Below are 22901 nucleotides of genomic sequence, written 5' to 3'. Positions count from 1 at the left end.
CCACCCGCATCCTCCACACTCACTACTGATGACTTTGCTACATTCTTCTGCACCAAAACTGCAAAAATCAGTGCTCAATTTGCTGCACCTACAACAAACACGCAAGATACAACACCAACACCACACACACTCACCTCTTTTTCTCAGCTCTCTGAGTCTGAGGTGTCCAAACTTGTGCTATCTAGCCATGCAACCACCTGTCCACTCGATCCCATTCCTTCTCATCTCTTGCAAGCCATCTCTCCTGCAGTCATACCAACACTGACTCACATAATTAACACATCTCTTGACTCTGGTTTATTCCCCACTACATTTAAGCAGGCTAGGGTAACCCCACTGCTAAAGAAACCCAACCTGGACCATACGCTACTTGAAAACTACAGACCAGTATCCCTGCTACCATTCATGGCCAAGATTCTGGAGAAAGTAGTGTTCAATCAAGTCCTGGACTTTCTTACTCAAAACAATCTCATGGACAACAAGCAATCCGGCTTTAAGAAAGGCCACTCAACTGAGACTGCCCTGCTCTCGGTCGTGGAGGATCTCAGACTGGCTAAAGCAGACTCTAAATCATCAGTCCTCATTTTGCTGGACTTGTCAGCTGCTTTTGACACTGTCAACCACCAGATCCTGCTATCTACGCTTGAGTCACTGGGCGTTGCGGGCACTGTTATACAATGGTTTAGATCTTACCTCTCTGACAGGTCATTCAGGGTGTCTTGGAGGGGAGAGGTGTCCAACCTACAGCATCTAAACACTGGGGTACCTCAAGGCTCTGTTCTTGGGCCACTTCTCTTCTCCATCTACACATCATCTCTAGGACCAGTCATCCAGAGACATGGATTCTCCTACCACTGCTATGCTGATGACACCCAGCTATACCTCTCTTTTCATCCTGATGATCCCTCGGTTCCAGCTCGTATCTCAGCCTGCCTGTTGGATATTTCACACTGGATGAAAGATCATCATCTTCAGCTGAACCTCGCAAAAACGGAAATGCTTGTAGTTTCTGCCAACCCGACTCTACACCATAACTTTTCAATCCAGATGGATGGGGCAACCATTACTGCATCCAAAATGGTGAAAAGCCTTGGAGTAACGATTGATGACCAACTAAACTTCTCTGACCACATTTCTAGAACTGCTCGATCGTGCAGATTTGCACTCTATAACATCAGAAAGATCCGACCCTTCTTATCTGAACATGCAGCTCAACTCCTTGTTCAAGCTCTTGTTCTCTCCAAACTGGATTACTGCAACTCTCTACTAGCTGGGCTTCCAGCTAACTCTATCAAGCCTCTTCAGCTGCTCCAGAATGCAGCAGCACGAGTTGTCTTCAATGAACCTAAACGAGCACATGTCACTCCGCTGCTAGTCCGTTTGCACTGGCTGCCAGTTGCTGCTCGCATCAAATTCAAAACTCTGATGTTTGCCTACAAAGTGACTTCTGGCCTAGCACCTTCTTATCTGCACTCACTTCTGCAGATCTATGTGCCCTCCAGAAACTTGCGTTCTGTGAATGAACGTCGCCTCGTGGTTCCATCCCAAAGAGGGAAAAAATCACTTTCGCGAACGCTCACGCTCAATCTGCCCAGTTGGTGGAATGAACTCCCTAACTGCATCAGAACAGCAGAGTCACTCGCTATTTTCAAGAAACGACTAAAAACTCAACTATTTAGTCTCCACTTCAATTCCTAAGCTGCAATTGCCTCTTTGAATATCACACTAATTGTACAAAAAAAAAAAAAAAAAAAAAAAAAAACTACTACTAACACTTCCCTTCTTAGACTTTACAGACCTGAAACTTGCCTTTAGTACTTATTCATTGTTGCTCTTAGTTGTGTAAATTGCTTCCTTGTCCTCATTTGTAAGTCGCTTTGGATAAAAGCGTCTGCTAAATGACTAAATGTAAATGTAAATGTAAATGTAATGCTAAACGTTATTGTTCCACTATTATTTGTTTGTTTTGTCTCACGTCTTCCCACAACATCAATATAGTTTAGAATACTGTACAATGTTTTATAATGATTAATTATTTTAGTGTCAATTTCATTCAGCATGTTTAAAATTGGGGCATCCACGTTTTCTGACATACTTTAGACCAGGGTTTCTGCAGGTTTCACCAAGTTAAATTTAAGACTTTTAATGACCATTTTGAATGAACTTTTAGTCTCATAAAGGGCTCATAAACACTGTTAAAAATTGTCCCGTTAAAAAACAGTAAAATACTGGCAGCTGCAGTTGCCAGCAATGTACTGTTATTTTACAGTATGTTGCTGTAAAAATACATGGACTACATTGATTTACACAATACTCAAGTGAACTCATTTTGCTCACTGAAAGCAACTGCCTCAACTTGGTCAACTGCTGAATGAGTTTATGAAGTAATGTGCTTTATATGCTTAGAAGCATACTTATAATGATAACTTATTTTAGTTAATTAGAAAAGTTCGGTTTAACTCTAATGTCTTATTTTTCACATCAGCACACATACATGTAAATCTGGAACTACCAGAGAGATTCTGACTGCATCAGCAACTAAACAGCCGCTATCTTTAAATAGAGAAACATGCAGAATAACATCAGCAGTTCATTGTTCATCTTTAACTCATACACTGGCTCTACTCTCCTCCACAACGGTGACAGACAGAAGAAATTAGCTTCAGGTTTTACAGTAAAATACTGTTTTTTCCTTGATTTAACAGTAATCTACTGGCAGCTGTGGTTGCCAGCAATCTACTGTTTTTTTATAGTCTATTTCCGTAGTGTAAATTAACAGTATATTACTGTTAAAATACATTTTTACACTGTGTTTTTACCTCTCACACCTTTAACCCTTTAAACCCCAGAGCATATACTTCAGTTTTTATTGAAGTGTCCACACTACTGAGTGTTCAAGAAACATGGAGCAAAGCTGAAGTGAATTAATTAATTAAATGACTAATTAAATGATAATTGAGGATTAACAATGAACAAATGAAGAAATACTGAAGGGAAAAAACAAAAACAGAACATACAAAACTTTAGTCACAGCTTTATAATGAAATAACCTGAAGAACAACAAACGATTAAATCATTTAAATGATCAGCGGATGATTAAACAACTCTACAAACATCATCACCAGCTACACTTATTACTTAATATATGTATTTTTGTATAACATCTACTAAAGTTCTTCTTGAGAAAAAGGTGAAAGTTTTACGTCACCATCATGGAGAACAGAGTTTGCTTTAGTTGGGCTCTTAGCCCTGTCATTTTTAACATTTATATATCTTGGCTGCTGCAATTGTTAAGAACTTTGTTTAAAAAGCTCCTTTGTTGTGGCAAGCCAGCCAAAAACCTAAATAAGATCTGGTGATGTTCATGTTGCTATTAAATGGTGGAGTCTGTTCTCATTTCGTATAATAAAATTTACTGCTCCTATTCAATGTTAAATCTATTGTTTTACATTATATGTCTATATATGGCAATGAGTTCTGGAAGTTTTAAGAATATCTTGGACAATAACACTGCTCTATGGTGTAAATCGCACTCAAAGAGACATCAATAATGGTGACAACTAACAAAATTAACAGTTTAACTCACAAACAGGCAACTGAAAGTCTAAACATAAACAACAGCAGAATCAAACACAAATAAAGAAAACCGTTAGACCATTATACAACATTTATTTATACCGCAATGCATGCTGGGATATTTGTACCGTGCCACTCCCAGCATGCATTGCAGCATGAAACATTTGAATTGTTACCATTGTTGAGATACAAGGTCAGATTCATGAGGTATGAGTGTGTATGTGTCATAACTGAACAGTTTTTGTATGTTATTTCTTAACTGGTAAGTAATTCAAAGGTATCTTTTCTGTTTCCACTTCTCATTAATTAAATTAATACCAGCAACTAAGCATAAAATCTATTGCATGAGGCCCTTCTTCCAGATTTATAACATAACATTTATCAGAACTAATTTCATACAAATAGATTTCTCTATTTGATTTTCCAACTTGATTGCAATAATACAAGCACTTTGTTAACTCTTTATTATAGTAATTGGAGAGTCTGAATTAATAAGTTCAAGGGTGAAGAGCCCAACTAAACCAGCCCCTCACTCCATTACGGTGACACAAAAAACACCTTAATTTCTGTTGGATCTCAATGAGAATAGTATGGAAGTCAAATCAGTCAGTAATAAGTGTGTGTCTGCTGTTGTTTGTGGAGTTGTTTAATGATCCTCTGCTGAGACTGAAAGTGTTTTATTTTATTTGATTTTATTTAATGTTGTACCTCAAGTCACTGTTTGTGTTTCTTGTTTATTTTCTTCAGTAATTGTGATTATTAACAGCAGGTGTTCATCAGTGTCTGAATTCACTCATTAGTGTTCATTAAACCTGTCAGGTGAACTATATTAGTTAACTAGTGTATGAAATAGTGAACAAGGACACAAAGTGTGATTTCAAACACAGACTTCAAAACATCGAATCTGAACTCTGTTAGCTCACAGTTTTCTGCAGTTGGTTACTTTCTCGAAAACAAAAATGTTACCCAGAAAGCAGTTTTTAACAGAATATTACTGTTTTAGTGAAAAAACATTATTTTAACGTAGAATCTGACCGTTTTTTAACAACAATTTTTTACAGTGAAGTCTCATAAAGGGCTCATAAAGAACTTTTCAAATGGCCCAGATTTTGTATTTGTCCTATCAAAAAAATATTATAATGAAAAAAATTATATTATTTTGGATATTCCTTAGCAAAAGATTTTAAATGTTGTGTAAAAAAAGCAAGCTTTACTAGTATCCACACACTTTTTTTCCAAAATAAACTTTCTTAAAAAAAAAAAAAAATGACCAAACGTTATAAAACCAACCTGTTTGTTCCTGCAGATCTTCCTGTTTGATTCTGAATGTTTCTTCAATCTTCACATCTTCACTCTCCTCTTTAATAAACGCCATCTTTATAACAGTGTGAAGGTCAGTCGCTTCAGCAGGAGTTTTTCTCTGCGTTTGGACACTTAATCCTGTTTAAAATGAACAAAACAATAAAAATGTCCTGTTTAAAATTAAGAAAACAGTGAACAAAAACAAGATAATTTCTCTTCAACACTTCAACAGTTTCTTTATATGAGAGTCATTAACAAAAAGTAATCAGGTAAGTCAGAGCAAGAAACAATAGCCACAAATCAGCTGATTTAAACTAGTACTCCATTTTTCAAATTTTATTGATGTATACTTGTAATAGAATGACAATATGCTATTTAATAAATTAAACCTTCATTAAAACACTTATTACACACTTTACTGTTGCTTTATTCAGACTTTATTAAGGTATGTTTTTACTTGTTTAGTTTGTTTGATTTATTTTATTGTCTGCTTACAGTAACGTTGTAGCACTTATTTGCACAAGACAAGAATTTCCTCTCAGGGACAAATAAAGTTTATCCTATCTTATTCAAACAATAGACCTTACAAAGTACTATTTTGAGTAAAATAGTACTTTGTTGTACTAAAGGGTTAAAATAACATTGTCAACTGCAGGTACATTTAGCATTAAATGAACCTGAAATTTTAATCAGTTGGTTTACATCTGTGTACAAGCTTTAAAACAAACCTTTCTCCAGTTGAATCACAGTGTGAGAGCGGTGCAGCCTTATGACGTCACACCACCATTCCACAATAAAAGTCTTTTTTCGTTTTGTTTTGTTTAGCTTTTTCCCCCTACTCACTCTTATTTGAGTCATGTCTTATAGATACATTTCTCCCTCATTTTCCACTTTATAATTTATCTGCTTTCTGTCTTGTATTTGTAATGAATGGGGAAACATCAAATTCTCCAAATTTGTTATATAAATTTATATACGTAATAGGTTGAAACTTATTTGGACTACAGTCCAACAAACAAATAACTAAATAGGTGTAAAGAAGCTTTTAAAATGACTGAAAAACTTTTGAACAATACATGCACATGCTTAGATTTTACATTTTATAATGTCAGCAATCAGATATTATTTAAGTGTAAATTCAGAATGTGCAACTTACCTTTCCAGTCTTCAATGAAGAAGTGGGATGAAAAAATGACCTCAGTGGGCTTTTCTTTGTAGGTTGTTTATGGCAATAATCCCAATGTAGGAATCAACAATCGTAGTTTGTCCTCCAAAGTTCTTCTCTTATAGCTAAATAAGCATATGAAGTTTCTGTTAGGAACCCAGAATATATAGATACAACCCTGCTGAGCTACTTGATCTGGAATGTGATTGGATAATACTCAATTGGCCCCCATTAATGCTGGTATAAAGATGCAAATGAGCAGTGGGCAACAGTGAAGACTCAAAACACATTACTGCGGAGGATGGGAAGTTTAGCAGCTATGCGAACCATAGTTTTACAGAGAAATAAAGATGTATTGGGAAATAAGTTGACTTTTGATGGAAGCTTTTTTGGCTGCTGCATTTTGTAGCTAAATGAGTGGTCAACTACAATATCATATTTTAAACTTTAGTTGATGTGTAATGTAGCTGTGTGAACATAAACAACATCTCTGATTGTACAAAGCTCAAAGTTCAATGCAAAGGGAGACCTTAAAGGGCCATGACACCCCCACTTTCGGTTAACGTCTACTTCAGAATTTTTTCAAAAGATGCTTGATTAATGGGCGTGGAGCTCCGTGAGCATCGGGCAGGAGTGGGCGTGGCCAGCAGGGGAGAAGGGGAGCGAACAACTGTTGATGGCAGTTAGCTCACAAATTAAGACAAACCGTGAGGAGACGCATGAGTTTATAGTTTACAAAGTTAAAAAGCAAAGAAATGAACAGTGATTTAATGCCGTGCTACATTTGTTATTCGTAATTTCATATACACATAACCACAATTTATATCATTATAAAGATAAGTGTGTTCAGGTAAACCCTATAAATGAGGACTTCTCCCTCAATCCCCGTATCCAGCAGACTCAGTGCAGCAGTTCTCCTGATCTGTCTATTTTAACCATTAGTCCTGCTGGTAATCTGGAGGATTTAGGCAAACACAGCAGCACAGTGATGTGTCTGAATGTAAACGAACTCCTGATAAAAGACAGCGTCCGCCATTTTTTCATTCTTGTGCTGCTCTCCCGACAAAAATGCTAGCAGCACGCACACAGCTTTGCTGTATGACCGGCCCTGACAAGATCACGGGGGAAAACATGCAACAAACCCCGTGGATCATGGAAAAAAACGCATATGAGCCTTCATGAACAGCTAAATACTGGGTCCGTGACGTGTCTCAGAGCTCGGGCTTGACTCTGGCAGGTCTCATGAATAATTAAGCAGCCGGCTCTTCTCATATTATAAGAAAACTCTGCTATGAATAATAATGAGAAATTGATGCGTCATCCTTGCACTTGCAGTTCTGCGCTACGTCGCCGGTTTTGATCCCGCCCCAAAAATCATTTTAAACCCGGAAGCTGAAATTAGCTGACAAAAGCTCAAAATTATCCAGTTTTCCCCACAATTAAAGCTGACAGGTGCTAACTTTGTCTTAACTGATGCTCAACACACACAAATCTGTTAATATATATAAAAAAAAAAGTTCTCCAGGGTGTCCTGAACCTATAAACGGACGAAATACAGAACTTGATTTTAACTTGCACTGGGAAAAAATGTTTTTAAAAAAGCCACAATAAAAAAGCAAACAGCAGTTTACACCGGGGGAAAAAAGTTTTCATTATTAGAAATCTTCATTATTATTTAAAGCTGGACCGACCAACGCAATAGACATGATGTATGTCGCGTTTGTTTAATTTATTATGCACGCGAAAACTTACTTCTAAACCAAATATGTTGCCGGATTCTTTCATGGGAACGAGAGATAAAGTGCTTATGAAGTGCTTTGTCGGCCTCTGGTGGTTAACTGATGCAGAGCCGACGTTTGTTGAGCTGGAACAATAGAACACACGACCGAATGATCATGCGTATGTTTGGCTGACCATATACAGATGTTAGAATTAAAGGGGCCGACGTGTTGACACTCGGCCGACGTCGGCCCAACGTATGTGTGCTGTCTGGGAGACACATTACTGTGGAGGATGAGAAGTTCAGCAGCTTTACAAACCAGTTTTTACAGAGAAATAATGATGTATTGGGAAAATAAGTTGACTTTAGCCATCATCATTTGTTTTGTTGCTGTTGTTTTATAGGACTATTGATTGAAGCTTTTTTTTTTTATTTTGGCTGCTGCATTTTGTAGTTAATGTTGATACACTTATGTTGAGGTATTTTGATTTGAAACAAATTTCAAATTTTTTTCCAAGCCTGGTTAAAAGGTAATGCAAGAGTTGTGTGTTTTTTTTGTAGAAGCTTCTCAGAGTTGCTTGGCTGAAGTCTTTGTGTAAAGATGCAAATGAGCATTGAAGACTCAATCCATACCGATGTCTCAATACACACAACTACAGTCACTTATATAATAGTTATGTAAGTCTTATTCTTTTATACTGTAATACAGGGTTTTTCAAAGTCTAAGACAGTGGGCCTCCCTTTTGACACAACTTATCCATTGGCGCCCCCCTCCTCCCAAACATGCGCGCGCGCGCACACACACACACACACACACACATATATATATACAGTATAAAGACACAGACAGATGTCAGACTGTTAACTCACTTTTATCATCATTTGCATGAAAGTGCAATTATTTAGAGTAATAACAAGTATTTTAATATAACGTTTTTTTAAAAAAGAATGATGGTTCAATATGTATAGAACAGTTCCAAGAACTGTCCATCCCAGTCAAAACAGTGGAAGTTTAGTGGGTCTCATGCTGTCATTAGCCAAAATATTTTGACAAACCACACATAAAGGTCGTGGTTCATCAGCTGGTCCTGTCCACGTAAATCATAAACTCAAATGCTGATCATCATATCGTTGTCTTTTGGGTTTAAGCGCTGAACTTGAAGGCTTTTGTGACGAGGGGGCGTGGCCAAGCGCCTTGGGAATGGAGTGAGGCCACCGCATAAGCACCTGCCTCAGATCCCACGGAAGGAGCTCTGGATCATAAAAGAAGAAACAAAGGCAGAGGAAGCCGAGAGAGGACCGGACATATTTTACTTTTGCTTTCAGTTTGACGGCAGTCTCCGTGAGGATCTGCCGTCCGTTTGTTTTGGTTTAGACGGAGCTGCCGTCATTGTCATTAATAAATCACTTTAAAACTGCTTCGGTTCTCCGCCTCCTTCCCGGCGGCCAAAGGGCCGTGAACTTCATTACAGCTTTGAATCGGGGTGGGTCTCAGAAACCGACCCATTGTATTAGCAGGCATATACCTGTATTGGCGGGCTTGCCAAACAGAAGCGAATTCGCAGCTATGGCCTTCTGGGTAAAAAAGGTTTTCTTATATTTGACGTATTATTATTATTTTTTTGCTTTGTTTAATTAAAACGTTTAAATATTATAAAAAATACATATAATAATTAAACTTAATAATTATATTTTTATTATATTATATTTTTCCCGCGCCTCCCCTGACATGCTCTGGCGCCCCCCAGGGGAGGCGCGCCTCACACTTTGAAAACCCCTGCTGTAATATATTATCATTCATTAAAAGAAACAATTTATAAACTTCACATTTAGGTTTTATTTGTGTTAAGTTCAGTCAATATATTGACATGAGCTAACTATTAGCAATGTTTTAGTCATTTATTAATTACTGAACTTGTTCTTTATGTGAGTTTAGAGTCATTTATTTATCTTAAAGCACATGCAGCTTATTACCGGCTTCTGTAAGACTGTAAACACTTTCTGTTTATAAAGTGTTTATAAATTGTAATTATCGAAACGTAATTTGTTTCTGTGACAATTTTGTTTTCTTTCCTTCATTTTTTCGTTGAACAGAACATGTGTAAGCAGCTCAGCTTTCCCGAAAGCCTCTTACTCACCTGGTATGTATTAAATATGTTTTTCTCTCTATTTATTACTTGTGTTTATGCATACAAATATGCAGACATTCACAAAAGCATATATACTATACCCTGTGACAAAACCTTTTCCTTTCAACACAGTAAAGCTATCACATACTGTGATGCATCTAAATATTTATAATTTGAAAATAATTACATCACTAGTAAAATTATTGTATAGGCAGTTTATACAGACTAATTCAATGACAAGAGTTCACTTTCATAACTACACAATGTAGAACTTTTAATGTGATTAACTTGCTACACCTACACTAATTACAGCATTTCTCAGACTTCTGTTTCACTATGGTGTAATAACAGTGGTGAACATCACATAAAACAACAACTGCACTTACTCCTGTAACTTGTTTGCAACAATGAATTTTAAATATCTGTGTCACATAGGCATTTAAATAAATGGATCATCATTGTGTGCGGTCATCTTTAGTAATAGGTGCCTGATCTTTAACTGAATAGGACCGTTTTACATAAGAAACCTGTTAACAGGTATAGCTGTTCATGCCAATACCAACTTGATAGACTAACGCATATTACATGAACAGGACCTGCCTTACATCTCTTAAGACAAATAAGCATAGTGTCTATAACAATACATGCTTTATTGCCCAGATCATTACAATCGCTACATCTGAATGGTGCTTTTTCACACATTTTAAATATAACAACCATTTGTAAGCGAAGTTCTTCACTAATACCAGTTTAATACCTCAAATAATTATACATGTGAGGCATCACAGTGGTGCAGTAGGTAGCACTGATCGCCTCACAGCAAGAAGGTTGTTGGTTCGAGCCTCAGCTGGGTCAGTTGGCATTTCTGTTTGCGTGTTCTCCCCATGTTTGCATAAGTCCATAGGCATGCGCTATGCATATGGTGTATGTGAATGAGTGTGTATGCATGTATCCCAGTAATGGGTTGCAGCTGGAAGGGCATCTGCTGCGTAAAGCATGTGTTGGATAAGTTGGCAGTTCATTCCACTATGGTGAACCCTGATTAATAAAGGGACTAAGCTGTAAAGGAAATTAATATATATATATGAGTAATATCACACGAGGAGCAGTGATGTGGCCTTCTATCTGTTTTGGTATTTCTATTTATTGTAATGGCCTGTTGTTATTGTTAAAATGAATAAATAAATTTTAAAAAACAGTGGGATGTGGCTGTTTAATAGCAGGGGTGGAAAGCGTGTGTTATAGTGTACACTAGGCACTCGAGCAGAGATGTATAAAGTACTAGAGACCCATACTTAAGTAAAAGTACAAGTGCTCTATCAAAAATTGACTTGAGTAGAAGTAGAAGTGCTCTTTAAGCACCATACTTAAGTGGAAGTACTAAAGTATTCAACATTTTTAGTACTTAAGTATTGCAAGTAGTTTATTTCAAAATTTACTACTCAAGTACTGAAAGTAAAAGTACAAGTATTGTGTAATGTAGTTATTAAAGAAAGTCAAAGTCAAAAGACATCATATTGTTTTGTTTATTTTAAATATCTTTTTTGGGGACACTTGATTAAGCAGAACGAAAAGAAACTTGGCTTATGATACTGTTTTTCTTTGTAAATAGTTTATATGGTACAAGAACTCACAACGTCAGGCCCTTTTGCCAGAAAATCCTCTCACTGATGAGATTATTCAGCATGTTCACTCACATACATTCTCTCTCTCTCTCTCTCTCTCATACACACACACACACACACACACACACACACACACACACACACACACACACACACACACACACACGTACACTGCCCTGCACACACCTAAATGTACACTCTCACACATTCATACACTCTCACACACACACACACACACACACAGTTCTCTCGCTATCTCTCTCTCTCTCACACACTCACATTTTTGTGAATTGTGGGGACATTACATAGGTTACGATTGTTTTTATACTCTACAAACTGTACTTTCGATTGCTCTAACCCCAAATCCAACCTCTAAATCCAAACCTTACAGGAAATTATGTGTAGTTTTACTTTCTGAAAAAAAAAAACATTTAGTGTGATTAAATTTTATAAATAATATCCACATAATTCACCATCTCCTCATAACATCCGTGTAATACCGATGTTGTTATACATATACATGGGCACACACAAACACATATAAATACACTCTTTTACACTCTCATACACTCTCTCTTACACACACACAGGTACAATCACACAGTTTCTCTCTTACACACATTATTCACTCTCACTCACACTCACACACACACAAACACACACTCACACTTTGAGAGTTTTGAAGTTTGATTGGTTAATATCACAATAAACAGGAGTTCTGTCTTCTGGAAGCACTCGTGAAACTAAACTAAACAAGCAAACTAAATCCTGTTGCACTAATTCACTTGATTTGGATTTTTTTGTAAAAAAAAAAAAAAAAAAAAACAACAACAGGAAAGTGTGTATATTACTGTGTTTAATGAAAATCTGAAATATTTCATGGCTTATGGCTATGATTTAGTTTAATTTTTTTTATTGTTTTTAATTAAATTTGTCTTACACTTAATATTTTCTGTAGTATATTTATTAATTCTGGTACTTTTACCATAAACCAACATCTTAACCATTTGGTAGAGGCTGATATTTTAGAAATTATGGAATGTGTTGAGAAAAAAAATGCATTGATTGTGTTAAATTAGCGACATTAGGAGAAATGCAATCAAAAAAATTCTATTGCTGTTGTCTTGGTGTGACAGTTAAAGGATTTTTTGTAATACAATTTCGTTCTTTAATACAGCAGTCAGATATATGAACCGTACCTTTAATTTGACCAAACAAAACTCATGCACAGAAGACTGCATGAGCATTTACAGCTAATAAACTCATGTCAATATTATCCCGCCTGCTTTTTGAGCACTGACAGGCGAGGTCTTATGATTGGTTACTTTTCACCTGCTCAACAGAAAGGGCTTTAGAAATGAAGCGCTGTTCAGCCATGGCGGGAAGAATACGCGATTATCACAGGTAATAGACACAGTGGAGAAAACTTGCACATCAGACACATCGTGTCTGGATGGATCCACAGCTTTAACAGCCGAGAAGAGAGGAAAAGTTACCTTACAAACAGGCCAGCGGGTCAAATGTCCAAAGTGAGAAAGAGAGAGGCAGAGGCGAAGTTTTACAACATTTCTCCATAATAGTGAAATAGCGGCTTGTGTGCTGTGCCGCCTCACCGCGCCTCCGTCCTCCGCCATAGTATTGCGACATCGCGCATAGGAGATAAATGACGTCATCACGTAATAACCGTTTATGATCTATTACTGAACTGATATCGATCATTTTGACACCCCTAGTAACGAGTAACGATGCAGCACATAAAAAATCTATCGGAGTAAAAGTATTAAACTCATGGAAAATATGTACTTAAGTAAAAGTGGAAGTAGGAGAAAAAAATAATACTCCAGTAAAGTACAGATACTGCCTTTTAGTACTTAAGTACAGTAGTGAAGTAGTTCTACTTCGTTACTATACATCTCTGCACTCGAGAACGATTGTCCCTCTACCTGTTGTTTCAATCCCCTGAGATTTTTGGTCATCTTCAGAACGCAAATGAAGACACTTTAGATGAAATCAGAAAGCTCCTTCATCTGTCATAGACAGCAAGAGATCCAAGAAAAGGAACCAAAAACATTGCCAAAGCATGTGACATGTGACTTTAGTGGTTAAATTGTAATCAAGTTCCAAGAACATTTTGTGCAAGAAAATGTGGAAAAAAGCAGCCATGTCCAAACTGTTGAACCATACAGTGGCTGTTTTTTGCCCCTGTATTCTCTTTATTTGCATTCAGCAGAAGAAACTCAAACAGATTTGGAAAAAGTAGAGGATGAGTAAATTACAGAATTGTGATTTTTATGTGACTTACCCCTTTAATGCTTTTGTAAGTAAAGGTAAAGTTAAATATTACTGAAGATTGCTAAAGAATGGCAGGAAACGTGGAACACAGATAATAAGAGACGACAATTCATGTGGAAAAAAAGAAATTCTACATAGGCCTATGAAGTTGTAGAAATAGAAAAGAAGAGGTCATAATTATAAGGATGAGATTTGGACTCAGATATTAATAGGAAGTAATTTGTTGTAGACATACAAATCATAATAAAATGGATTAAAAAGTTAAGAAAATATTTAGATTTAAGGTTTTTGTGAGAGAGAGCAGATATAGTGTAAAGTGAAAATCATGGGAGAAATGTATCAGTAGGTCATGACTGCAACAGATAGTGGCAAAAAAGTTAAACAAAAAAGACTTTTATTTTGCCGTGGCGCGTGACGTCATCAGGCAGCGCCGCTTCGTCGCTGTGATTCAACTGGAGAAAGGTTTGTTTGAAAACGTTTACAGATATAAACTGATTTAAAGTAAATATTCTAAAGTTTTAAGTTTTTTATATGATGCTATATTATGTTCTTGCTGTTAGAAATATTATTTTAACCCTTTATACAACGTAGTACTATTTTATTCTCAGTAACTGATGGCTATTGTTTGAATAAAGTAACAGGAAAGTGTGTAATAAGTTAAGTGTTGTAAAGAAACGTTTTGTTAATTACTCTCATATAAAGAAACCATTGAAGCAAGTGTTAAGAAGTTATTTTGTTTCAGTTTATTGTTTTATTAATTTTAAACAGGATAAAGTGTCCAAACACAGAGAAAAATTCATGCTGAAGCGACTGATCTCCACACTGTTATAAAGATGGCGTTTATTAAAGAGGAGAGTGAAGATGTGAAGATTGAAGAAACATTCACAGTCAAACAGGAAGATTTGCAGGAACAAACAGGTTCGTTTCCATTCTCAAAGACCAACTCAGTCATTTGATCTTCATTCAGATATATTTTAATAATAAAAATACTAAATATAATCCATCTTGCAGCCCTGAGTGTGCAGCCTAGTTTTCCTGAATGAACATAAGCACTCATTTAAAGACAGGAATGAGTTTCTTTCTTTCTTGTTCTCATGTCTTTTGTCATTATTTTATGTATTATTAGTCTCCTATTTTCTCTACCTTTTTAACCTTCTTTTCTTGTTCTCCTACTGTTTGAAAAGCATACCTGCGCACTGGCACTATATATAAATAAATAAAAACAATAAATAAATAAAAAAGTTTAACTGATCTGACAATATTTGACCTACAGTATTCTCATAGAAGATATCTGCTATTACAGTGATGGTGTTGGCTTAGTACTGTCCATTTGCATATGTCATGTTGATCACAATGACCCTTTTTTAATCAATTTCTTTATGGGTTTAAACTTGTTCCTAGAAGTTGTTACTAGTTTTCACAGATAGTATCAGAGTTAGAATTACATCAATATTATTATAACTAATTACCAGGGCTATTGTGTTTAAACAGGGTATCCGTGGGGTCCTAAAATGTCGTACATTCCTAAATCAAAATTTTAGGTCTTTAAAAGTCCTAAATTTACTAAAATATTGTATTGTAGGTCTTAAATCTTTTTTAAACAAGTCTTTATTTTCGTTTGTTCATATTTTGTTACCCAATCTGGCCAAAACCCATTACAATCACCAACAATCCATCTCAATAAAACTTTAAACTTTTTTATTGAAAAGGGTCATTTTAACTCTATTTATCATAATGGTTTAATTATTTTCCTTCCAATAAAATTTGATTAAATGTGCTCCATGTATTTACTGCTGAGGACATTGACCTGGACAGATTATTGTGCATAAATTTAGTTTATTATAGTTTTTTACATGTTTGGTCATTTTTTTATTTTAAAGAAAGTTTATTTTGAATAAAAAGTGTGGATACTAGTAAAGCTTGCTTTTTTTACACAACATTTAAAATCTTTTGCTAAGAAATATCCAAAATAATATAATAATTTTTTATTATAATATTTTTTTCATAGGACAAATACAAAATCTGGGCCATTTGAAAAGTTCTTAGCCCTTTATGAGTCTAAAAGTTTATTCAAAATGGTCATTAAAAGTCTTAAATTTAACTTGGTGAAACCTGCAGGAACCCTGGTTTAAAGTATGTCAGAAAACGTGGATGCCCCAATTTTAAACATGCTGAATGAAATTAACACTAAAATAATTAATCATTATAAAACATTGTACAATATTCTAAACTATATCGATGTTGTGGGATGACGTGAGACAAAACAAACAAATAATAGTGGAACAATAACGTTTAGCATTGCCAGTGGTGGATTTAGGCATGGCCAATGTGGGCGATCGCCCAGGGTAGGATTTTCCTGTGGGCGGCAAAAAAAAATGTCCTCTAGTAAAAACATTGAGATACGATTATTGGCAATCCCAGATTAAAGACATTAGGGGCCATTTACATTTTGCATCTTTTACACTTGCGAGTTTGTTATTCTCAATGTGCAACTGAAACAAAGTTTGTGAAAGCAATCTGATGCATGCATACAGAAAAACATTCCCGCGCACCTTGCACATGCTCCTGTGTGAATCCCGGTTGTTAGCATGCACGCTGATAAAATAAGCGCCGCTCATGCGCCATGAAACCGAATTAACAGCCTTTTGTGCAGAGGTGTCGGCACACAGCGCGATGGTTGAGCTTGCTAAAGGGTTAGCTCCCTTTGAACCACCCAAACCCAACGCCTTATCTCAGTTTAAATTTTTATACCGACTACGCCACCTGGGATTCAAACCCAGGACAAATATTTAAAGGTCACACAGATTCGTCTCTTTTTAGTTTAAGGAGCAGACAGGAGACATGAGTAAATACAAAAATACAAAAACTTTATTCACAATTCTTTAAAAATGCTAACACTAAAATAGGTCCTGATGACCAATCAGCTCTGGAGGGCTTACTCACAAAAGTCACTAAAAGTGGTTATCATTCAACCCGCACACAGAAATACTCCATATCATACTCTCCAAATCAATGTTCCCAAATAGAGCCATTCACTCACAGGACTGGGGCTACCCGCAGGAGTGATCACCAGATCACATTTATGATCCGTACTAGAAGGAGAATCCATGAATGAGGTGCTCTTATACCAAATTCGCCGATTGATATAAAAGTCTTCAACCACACAAACTGACAGTGGGGCAGTCAGTCGTCCAATCAGTCCAAACACTGATGGAAACACACATACACCAGGCCATTGGAAGCCATTGCCAGCACACACGCACACCCACACAGGAAGTGGAATTCAGAACATGCCTCATGAAAGGCTACAGCCCTTAGCAATAAATAGGCGCATACTCTGCACTGATTGGTCATTAAAGGCATCAATCATCATCACTTACCTCCTGCACCCTGTCACACAAAGTTTATGTAATATGACAATGGTGTTACTTTCACTAAGCATGGCTATAAAGCAGAAAGGAGGTATAAAGAGTCAGGGAGGTAAAACTTCATAGCATTAATTCTCGCCCGTGAGTCGGGTCTAAGACAACAGATAATTCGGTAACACTTTATAATAACAACACACTATAAACCATTTATTATGCATTAGCTAATAGTGAATTCATTATTTGTTTAGCATTAACTCTAAATGAGTAAGCGTTATTAAACAGTTTATAACTGCAGCTACATATGCTGTATTCCTGACTTACAACCACATTTATAATGTGCTTAATAATTGTACTTTCATACTTTGTTAAGGATTAATTTCCTATTACTAAATTATTTTGGGGAGTTAAGCTCAATGTTTATGATAAGTGGGGGCGGAGCGGGCCAGAATCACGGTGGCAGCAGGTCAGATGACTGTCAGACCAAGGAGAAATATCCCTATGTCTCCCTATGGCCAGTTCGCCCTTGATTTTTACTGTTTTCTATTGTTTATTATTCCTGGTCATTTCTCCAATAATTGTAAGTTCTAAAACACATGACAATCCACACTGGAGAGAAACCATTCACATGCACTCAGTGTGGGAAGAGTTTTACCTGCTCATCACGCCTTCATCAACACATGAGGATCCACACTGGAGAGAAACCATTCACATGCACTCAGTGTGGGAAGTGTTTTAACTTTTCATCAAACCTTAATCGACACATTAGGATCCACAGTGGAGAGAAACCATTCACATGCACTCAGTGTGGGAAGAGTTTCAGCCAATCATCACACCTTAATCAACACATCATGAGCCACACTGGAGAGAAACCATTCATGTCTAATCATCTTGTTTAATCCCGCCCCTTTTCGCAGTGGCGTACATCAGAATTTCGCATACTCAATAGTGATGGGAAGTTCGGATCATTTTACTGACTCGGATCTTTGAGTCTCGTTCATCGAGATGAACAAATCTTTTTTCGAGTCATTTCGTTCATTTGGTTAAATTTGCCAAAATATTATTAAAATGTTACGAATTGCTTCCAAACACATCTACAACTAGCCCAGAAGGCTCATCACACGACAAATAAGTCATAAATAGATTATAAGAAGAAGAAAATAACAATTCAATGTTTACCTGCTGTTTTGTCTATGGGTATTGTTGTCTGTTTGCTCAGCTCACCTCTTCATGTCTTTAAATGTCAGTGGTGCGTTCACGTTACAATGACAGTCACATATAATCTTAACCAATGTACACAGTCTGAGCCGATAGGAGCCATGATAATTAGTTCACCTTTCGAGTCTTCTGGTTCTTGAGTCGTTCGTTCATCACGTGACAGAATAACTCAAACCCGAGGACTCGCACACAGAAATACTCCATATCATACTCTCCAAATCAATGTTCCCAAATAGAGCCATTCACTCACAGGACTGGGGCTACCCGCAGGAGTGATCACCAGATCACATTTATGATCTGTACTAAGGAGAATCCATGAATGAGGTGCTCTTATACCAAATTCGCCGATTGATATAAAAGTCTTCAACCACACAAACTGACAGTGGGGCAGTCAGTCGTCCAATCAGTCCAAACACTGATGGAAACACACATACACCAGGCCATTGGAAGCCATTGCCAGCACACACGCACACCCACACAGGAAGTGGAATTCAGAACATGCCTCATGAAAGGCTACAGCCCTCAGCAATAAATAGGCGCATAATCTGCACTGATTGGTCATTAAAGGCATCAATCATCATCACTTACCTCCTGCACCCTGTCACACAAAGTTTATGTAATATGACAATGGTGTTACTTTCACTAAGCATGGCTATAAAGCAGAAAGGAGGTATAAAGAGTCAGGGAGGTAAAACTTCATAGCATTAATTCTCGCCCGTGAGTCGGGTCTAAGACAACAGATAATTCGGTAACACTTTATAATAACAACACACTATAAACCATTTATTATGCATTAGCTAATAGTGAATTCATTATTTGTTTAGCATTAACTCTAAATGAGTAAGCGTTATTAAACAGTTTATAACTGCAGCTACATATGCTGTATTCCTGACTTACAACCACATTTATAATGTGCTTAATAATTGTACTTTCATACTTTGTTAAGGATTAATTTCCTATTACTAAATTATTTTGGGGAGTTAAGCTCAATGTTTATGATAAGTGGGGGCGGAGCGGGCCAGAATCACGGTGGCAGCAGGTCAGATGACTGTCAGACCAAGGGGAAATATCCCTATGTCTCCCTATGGCCAGTTCGCCCTTGAGTTTTACTGTTTTCTATTGTTTATTATTCCTGGTCATTTCTCCAATAATTGTAAGTTCTAAAACAATAGCATATAAGATCAGGTCACTGCTATGATATGATTGACAATTTATGTATGTCACTGTTTGTCATTGTGCTCTGTTTATTCTGAGAGCTGATGTTGAGTATTTGTAGAGCTTTTAACTCTTGAAATTATTAACTCTGCGTCATTCTAACACTGGATAAACAGAATCCTGTGTTATCTGTAATCTCGTTCCACACTGCTCATGCTATACCTGGTGTTCATTAATAGACGTTTCACAATCACAAACCCCGGGTTAACATTTTTATTTGTATATTTATGTTGTCAATGTCCCTGACTGGATGAACTGCAGGTCACCTTTTTAGATGGCATTTCTGCATCTTGTCGGGTTAACAATATCTGCAAATTAGGAGAAATACTAGCCTTTTGGAAAGAAGCTATTATTATACCAATACCTAAACCAGGAAAAGATCATTCAACTAATTATTCTCCAATAGCACTTACCAGTTGCCTTTGCAAAACAATCGAATGAATGATTAATGATCGATTGGTATGGATTTAAAAAAAACAGAAGATTAATAAATATCAGTGTGCGTTTAGAAGAGGGAAAAGTACTCTTGACCATCTTATACAATTAGAATCTTTTGTACGAGATGATTTTATTAAAAAAAGAACACATATAAGCAGTTTTTTTTTTTTTTTTTAATCCGGAAAAGGCCTTTGACACTACCAGGAGGTATGGTATTTTAAAAGATTTTCACGAGATGGGTGTTTGAGGAAATTTGCCTAATTTTATTGCAATTTTTTTTTTTATTCAATAGAGTTTTTCGTGTGCGTATGAAAACTATATTATCTGAATATATGAGCATATATAGCATATATGAGAATCAGGAGTGCCCCAAGAAAGTATACTATCAGTAACACTATTTAGTATTAAAATTAAAAATATTGTAAATGTTAATGGGAATAATATATTTCGTAGTTTATATGTAGATGATTTATGTATTTGTTATAAAGGAAAAATATGTATACAATCAAGAGACAAATTTAAATATGTATAAATAAAATATATGACTGGTCAGTTTTAAATGGTTTTAATTTTTCTAAGTCAAAAACTGTATGCATGCATTTTTGTTTTTTAAGATCTATGCATTTAGATCAGGAGCTTTTTTAGATAGAGAAACTATACAAGTTGTGAAAAAGGTAAAGTTCCTAGGAATGAGTTTTGACAATAAGCAGTGTTTTATTCCTCATATTAAAGTATTATGAAATAGATGTTTTAAAACAATCAATGTATGAACTTAATCTTAGAAAGGTAAAATAAATAAATAAATTAAGACCTCTGTAATGAAATCCAAGACTTTGTATAAATGTGTACACATTAATGGACCAAACACAATATGATCTGATTTATTTTACATTTAAACAATTTATTTTTACATTTTATCAATTTGCATCAAAATGTGTAGCCAATGTTTCCTGTGTCTTCTCACTTTTCAGCTTTTGATGAGAGTTTTTAAGACTTAATGAAAACTGTTTTATTTATTTATTTTAGACTTAATTGAAGTGAATGAGGGGAGTAAAGAGGAGGAACATCATGTCAAAATTGAGGAAAAAAACTATTTACAGACTGATGGTATTTTGAAAAGGAGAGACAAGAACCGTTTCATCTGCACTCAGTGTGGAAAGAGTTTTGGAAGAAAAGACAATCTTAAGATTCACATGAAAATACACACTGGAGAGAAACCGTTCACATGCACTCAGTGTGGGAAGAGTTTCAGCCAATCATCAAACCTTAATGACCACATGATGATCCACACTGGAGAGAAACCATTCACATGCACTCAGTGTGGGAAGAGTTTCAGGAAGTCATCATCCCTTACTCTACACATGATGATCCACACTGGAGAAAAACCATTCATATGCACTCAGTGTGGGAAGAGTTACAGCCAATCATCTCACCTTAATCAACACATGATGATCCACACTGGAGAGAAACCATTCACATGCACTCAGTGTGGGAAAAGTTTTAACCGCTCATCAGGCCTTTATCAACATATGAGGATTCACACTGGAGAGAAACCATTCACATGCACTCAGTGTGGAAAAAGTTTTAACCGCTCATCAAACCTTTATAAACACATGAGGAACCACACTGGAGAGAAACCATTCTCATGTGTTCAGTGTGGGAAGAGTTTTAACTTCTCATCAACCCTTTATCAACACATGACAATCCACACTGGAGAGAAACCATTCACATGCACTCAGTGTGGGAAGAGTTTTACCTGCTCATCACGCCTTCATCAACACATGAGGATCCACACTGGAGAGAAACCATTCACATGCACTCAGTGTGGGAAGTGTTTTAACTTTTCATCAAACCTTAATCGACACATTAGGATCCACAGTGGAGAGAAACCATTCACATGCACTCAGTGTGGGAAGAGTTTCAGCCAATCATCACACCTTAATCAACACATCATGAGCCACACTGGAGAGAAACCATTCATGTCTAATCATCTTGTTTAATCCCGCCCCTTTTCGCAGTGGCGTACAACAGAATTTCGCATACTCAATAGTGATGGGAAGTTCGGATCATTTTATTTACTGATCGAGATGAACAAATCTTTTTTCGAGTCATTTCGTTAATTTGGTTCAATTTGCCAAAATATTATTAAAATGTTACGAATTGCTTCCAAACACATCTACAACTAGCCCAGAAGGTTGATTACACGACAAATGAGTCATAAATAAATTATAAGAAGAAGAAAATAACAATTCAATGTTTACCTGCTCTTTTGTCTATAGGCATTGTTGTCTGTTTGCTCAGCTCACCTCTTCATGTCTTCAAATGTCAGTGGTGCGTTCACTTTACAATGACAGTCACATATAATCTTAACCAATGTAAACAGTCTGAGCCGATAGGAGCCATGATAATTAGTTCACCTTTCAAGTTTTCTGGTTCTTGAGTCGTTCGTTCATCACGTGACAGAATAACTCAAACCCGAGGACTCGAGAGGTGAACAGATCAATTCTTTTTCTGGCTCTAAATGCATATGATTGGCATATAAATGCATATGTTAGGCTGTAGACTTTCATGTGGTGAACAAACGACTCGATAGAGGACTCGAAAAATGAACTAATCTTGTCTCGCACTACACATCGTGCACATGAGCGAATTAATGAATCTTTTAGTTAATCCGAGTCATTCTTTAATTTTGTCACATAACATGAAAGAAAGCACAAGAGATGAGTTATTTAATAAATCAAATAGTCTTTGTGAATAGTTTTCTAACATATGATGCTGCCAGTATTACACACTTAAACACTGTTTAATTGTTGTTTATTGGTTTATTATTATTATTTAACCAGAAAAGCTTTCATA

The 22901-nt window shown here is 36.3% G+C and overlaps 3 protein-coding genes and 1 long non-coding RNA gene across 5 annotated transcripts in view; 3 read left to right on the top strand and 1 right to left on the bottom strand.

Moving 5' to 3' along the window:
• LOC148681068 (uncharacterized) overlaps positions 1-6182 on the bottom strand; it is a 31820-nt gene extending 25638 nt beyond the window's left edge. The window contains exons 1-2 of one of the 2 annotated variants that reach the window (XM_088650665.1): positions 6035-6182; positions 4867-5016 (exon numbers count right to left, since the gene is read on the bottom strand). In XM_088650665.1, coding sequence (XP_088506791.1) covers positions 4867-4951 — 85 coding nt within the window. In that variant the 5' untranslated portion in view covers positions 4952-5016; positions 6035-6182. Of the gene's footprint in view, positions 1-4866; positions 5017-5606; positions 5780-6034 lie in introns of those variants that run through there. The other variant, XM_088650664.1, reaches the window with a different exon arrangement.
• LOC101886199 (uncharacterized) overlaps positions 1-22901 on the top strand; it is an 883799-nt gene that overhangs the window by 15198 nt on the left and 845700 nt on the right. The window lies entirely within an intron of this gene.
• LOC148680967 (uncharacterized) overlaps positions 1-22901 on the top strand; it is a 663035-nt gene that overhangs the window by 65551 nt on the left and 574583 nt on the right. The window lies entirely within an intron of this gene.
• On the top strand, positions 14232-22294 carry LOC148681067 (uncharacterized). Its single transcript, XM_088650627.1, has 3 exons — positions 14232-14271; positions 14578-14727; positions 21072-22294. The coding sequence occupies exons 2-3, from the start codon at positions 14643-14645 to the stop codon at positions 22043-22045; spliced, it is 1059 nt and encodes a 352-aa protein (XP_088506753.1). The 5' UTR covers positions 14232-14271; positions 14578-14642; the 3' UTR covers positions 22046-22294.

This window comes from Danio rerio, chromosome 4, assembly GCF_052040795.2.
Source record: "Danio rerio strain M-AB ecotype USA chromosome 4, GRCz13ab, whole genome shotgun sequence".
Taxonomy (NCBI): Eukaryota; Metazoa; Chordata; class Actinopteri; order Cypriniformes; family Danionidae; genus Danio; species Danio rerio.
This window is presented reverse-complemented; position numbering and strand designations above follow the sequence as displayed.

Excerpts from the sequence above, each read along its gene's own strand:
- LOC148681067 (XM_088650627.1), top strand. The coding sequence starts at position 14,643 with ATGGCGTTTATTAAAGAGGAGAGTGAAGATGTGAAGATTGAAGAAACA. Across the intron at positions 14,728-21,071 it reads AGATTTGCAGGAACAAACAG|ACTTAATTGAAGTGAATGAG; the intron begins GTTCGTTTCCAT and ends TATTTATTTTAG.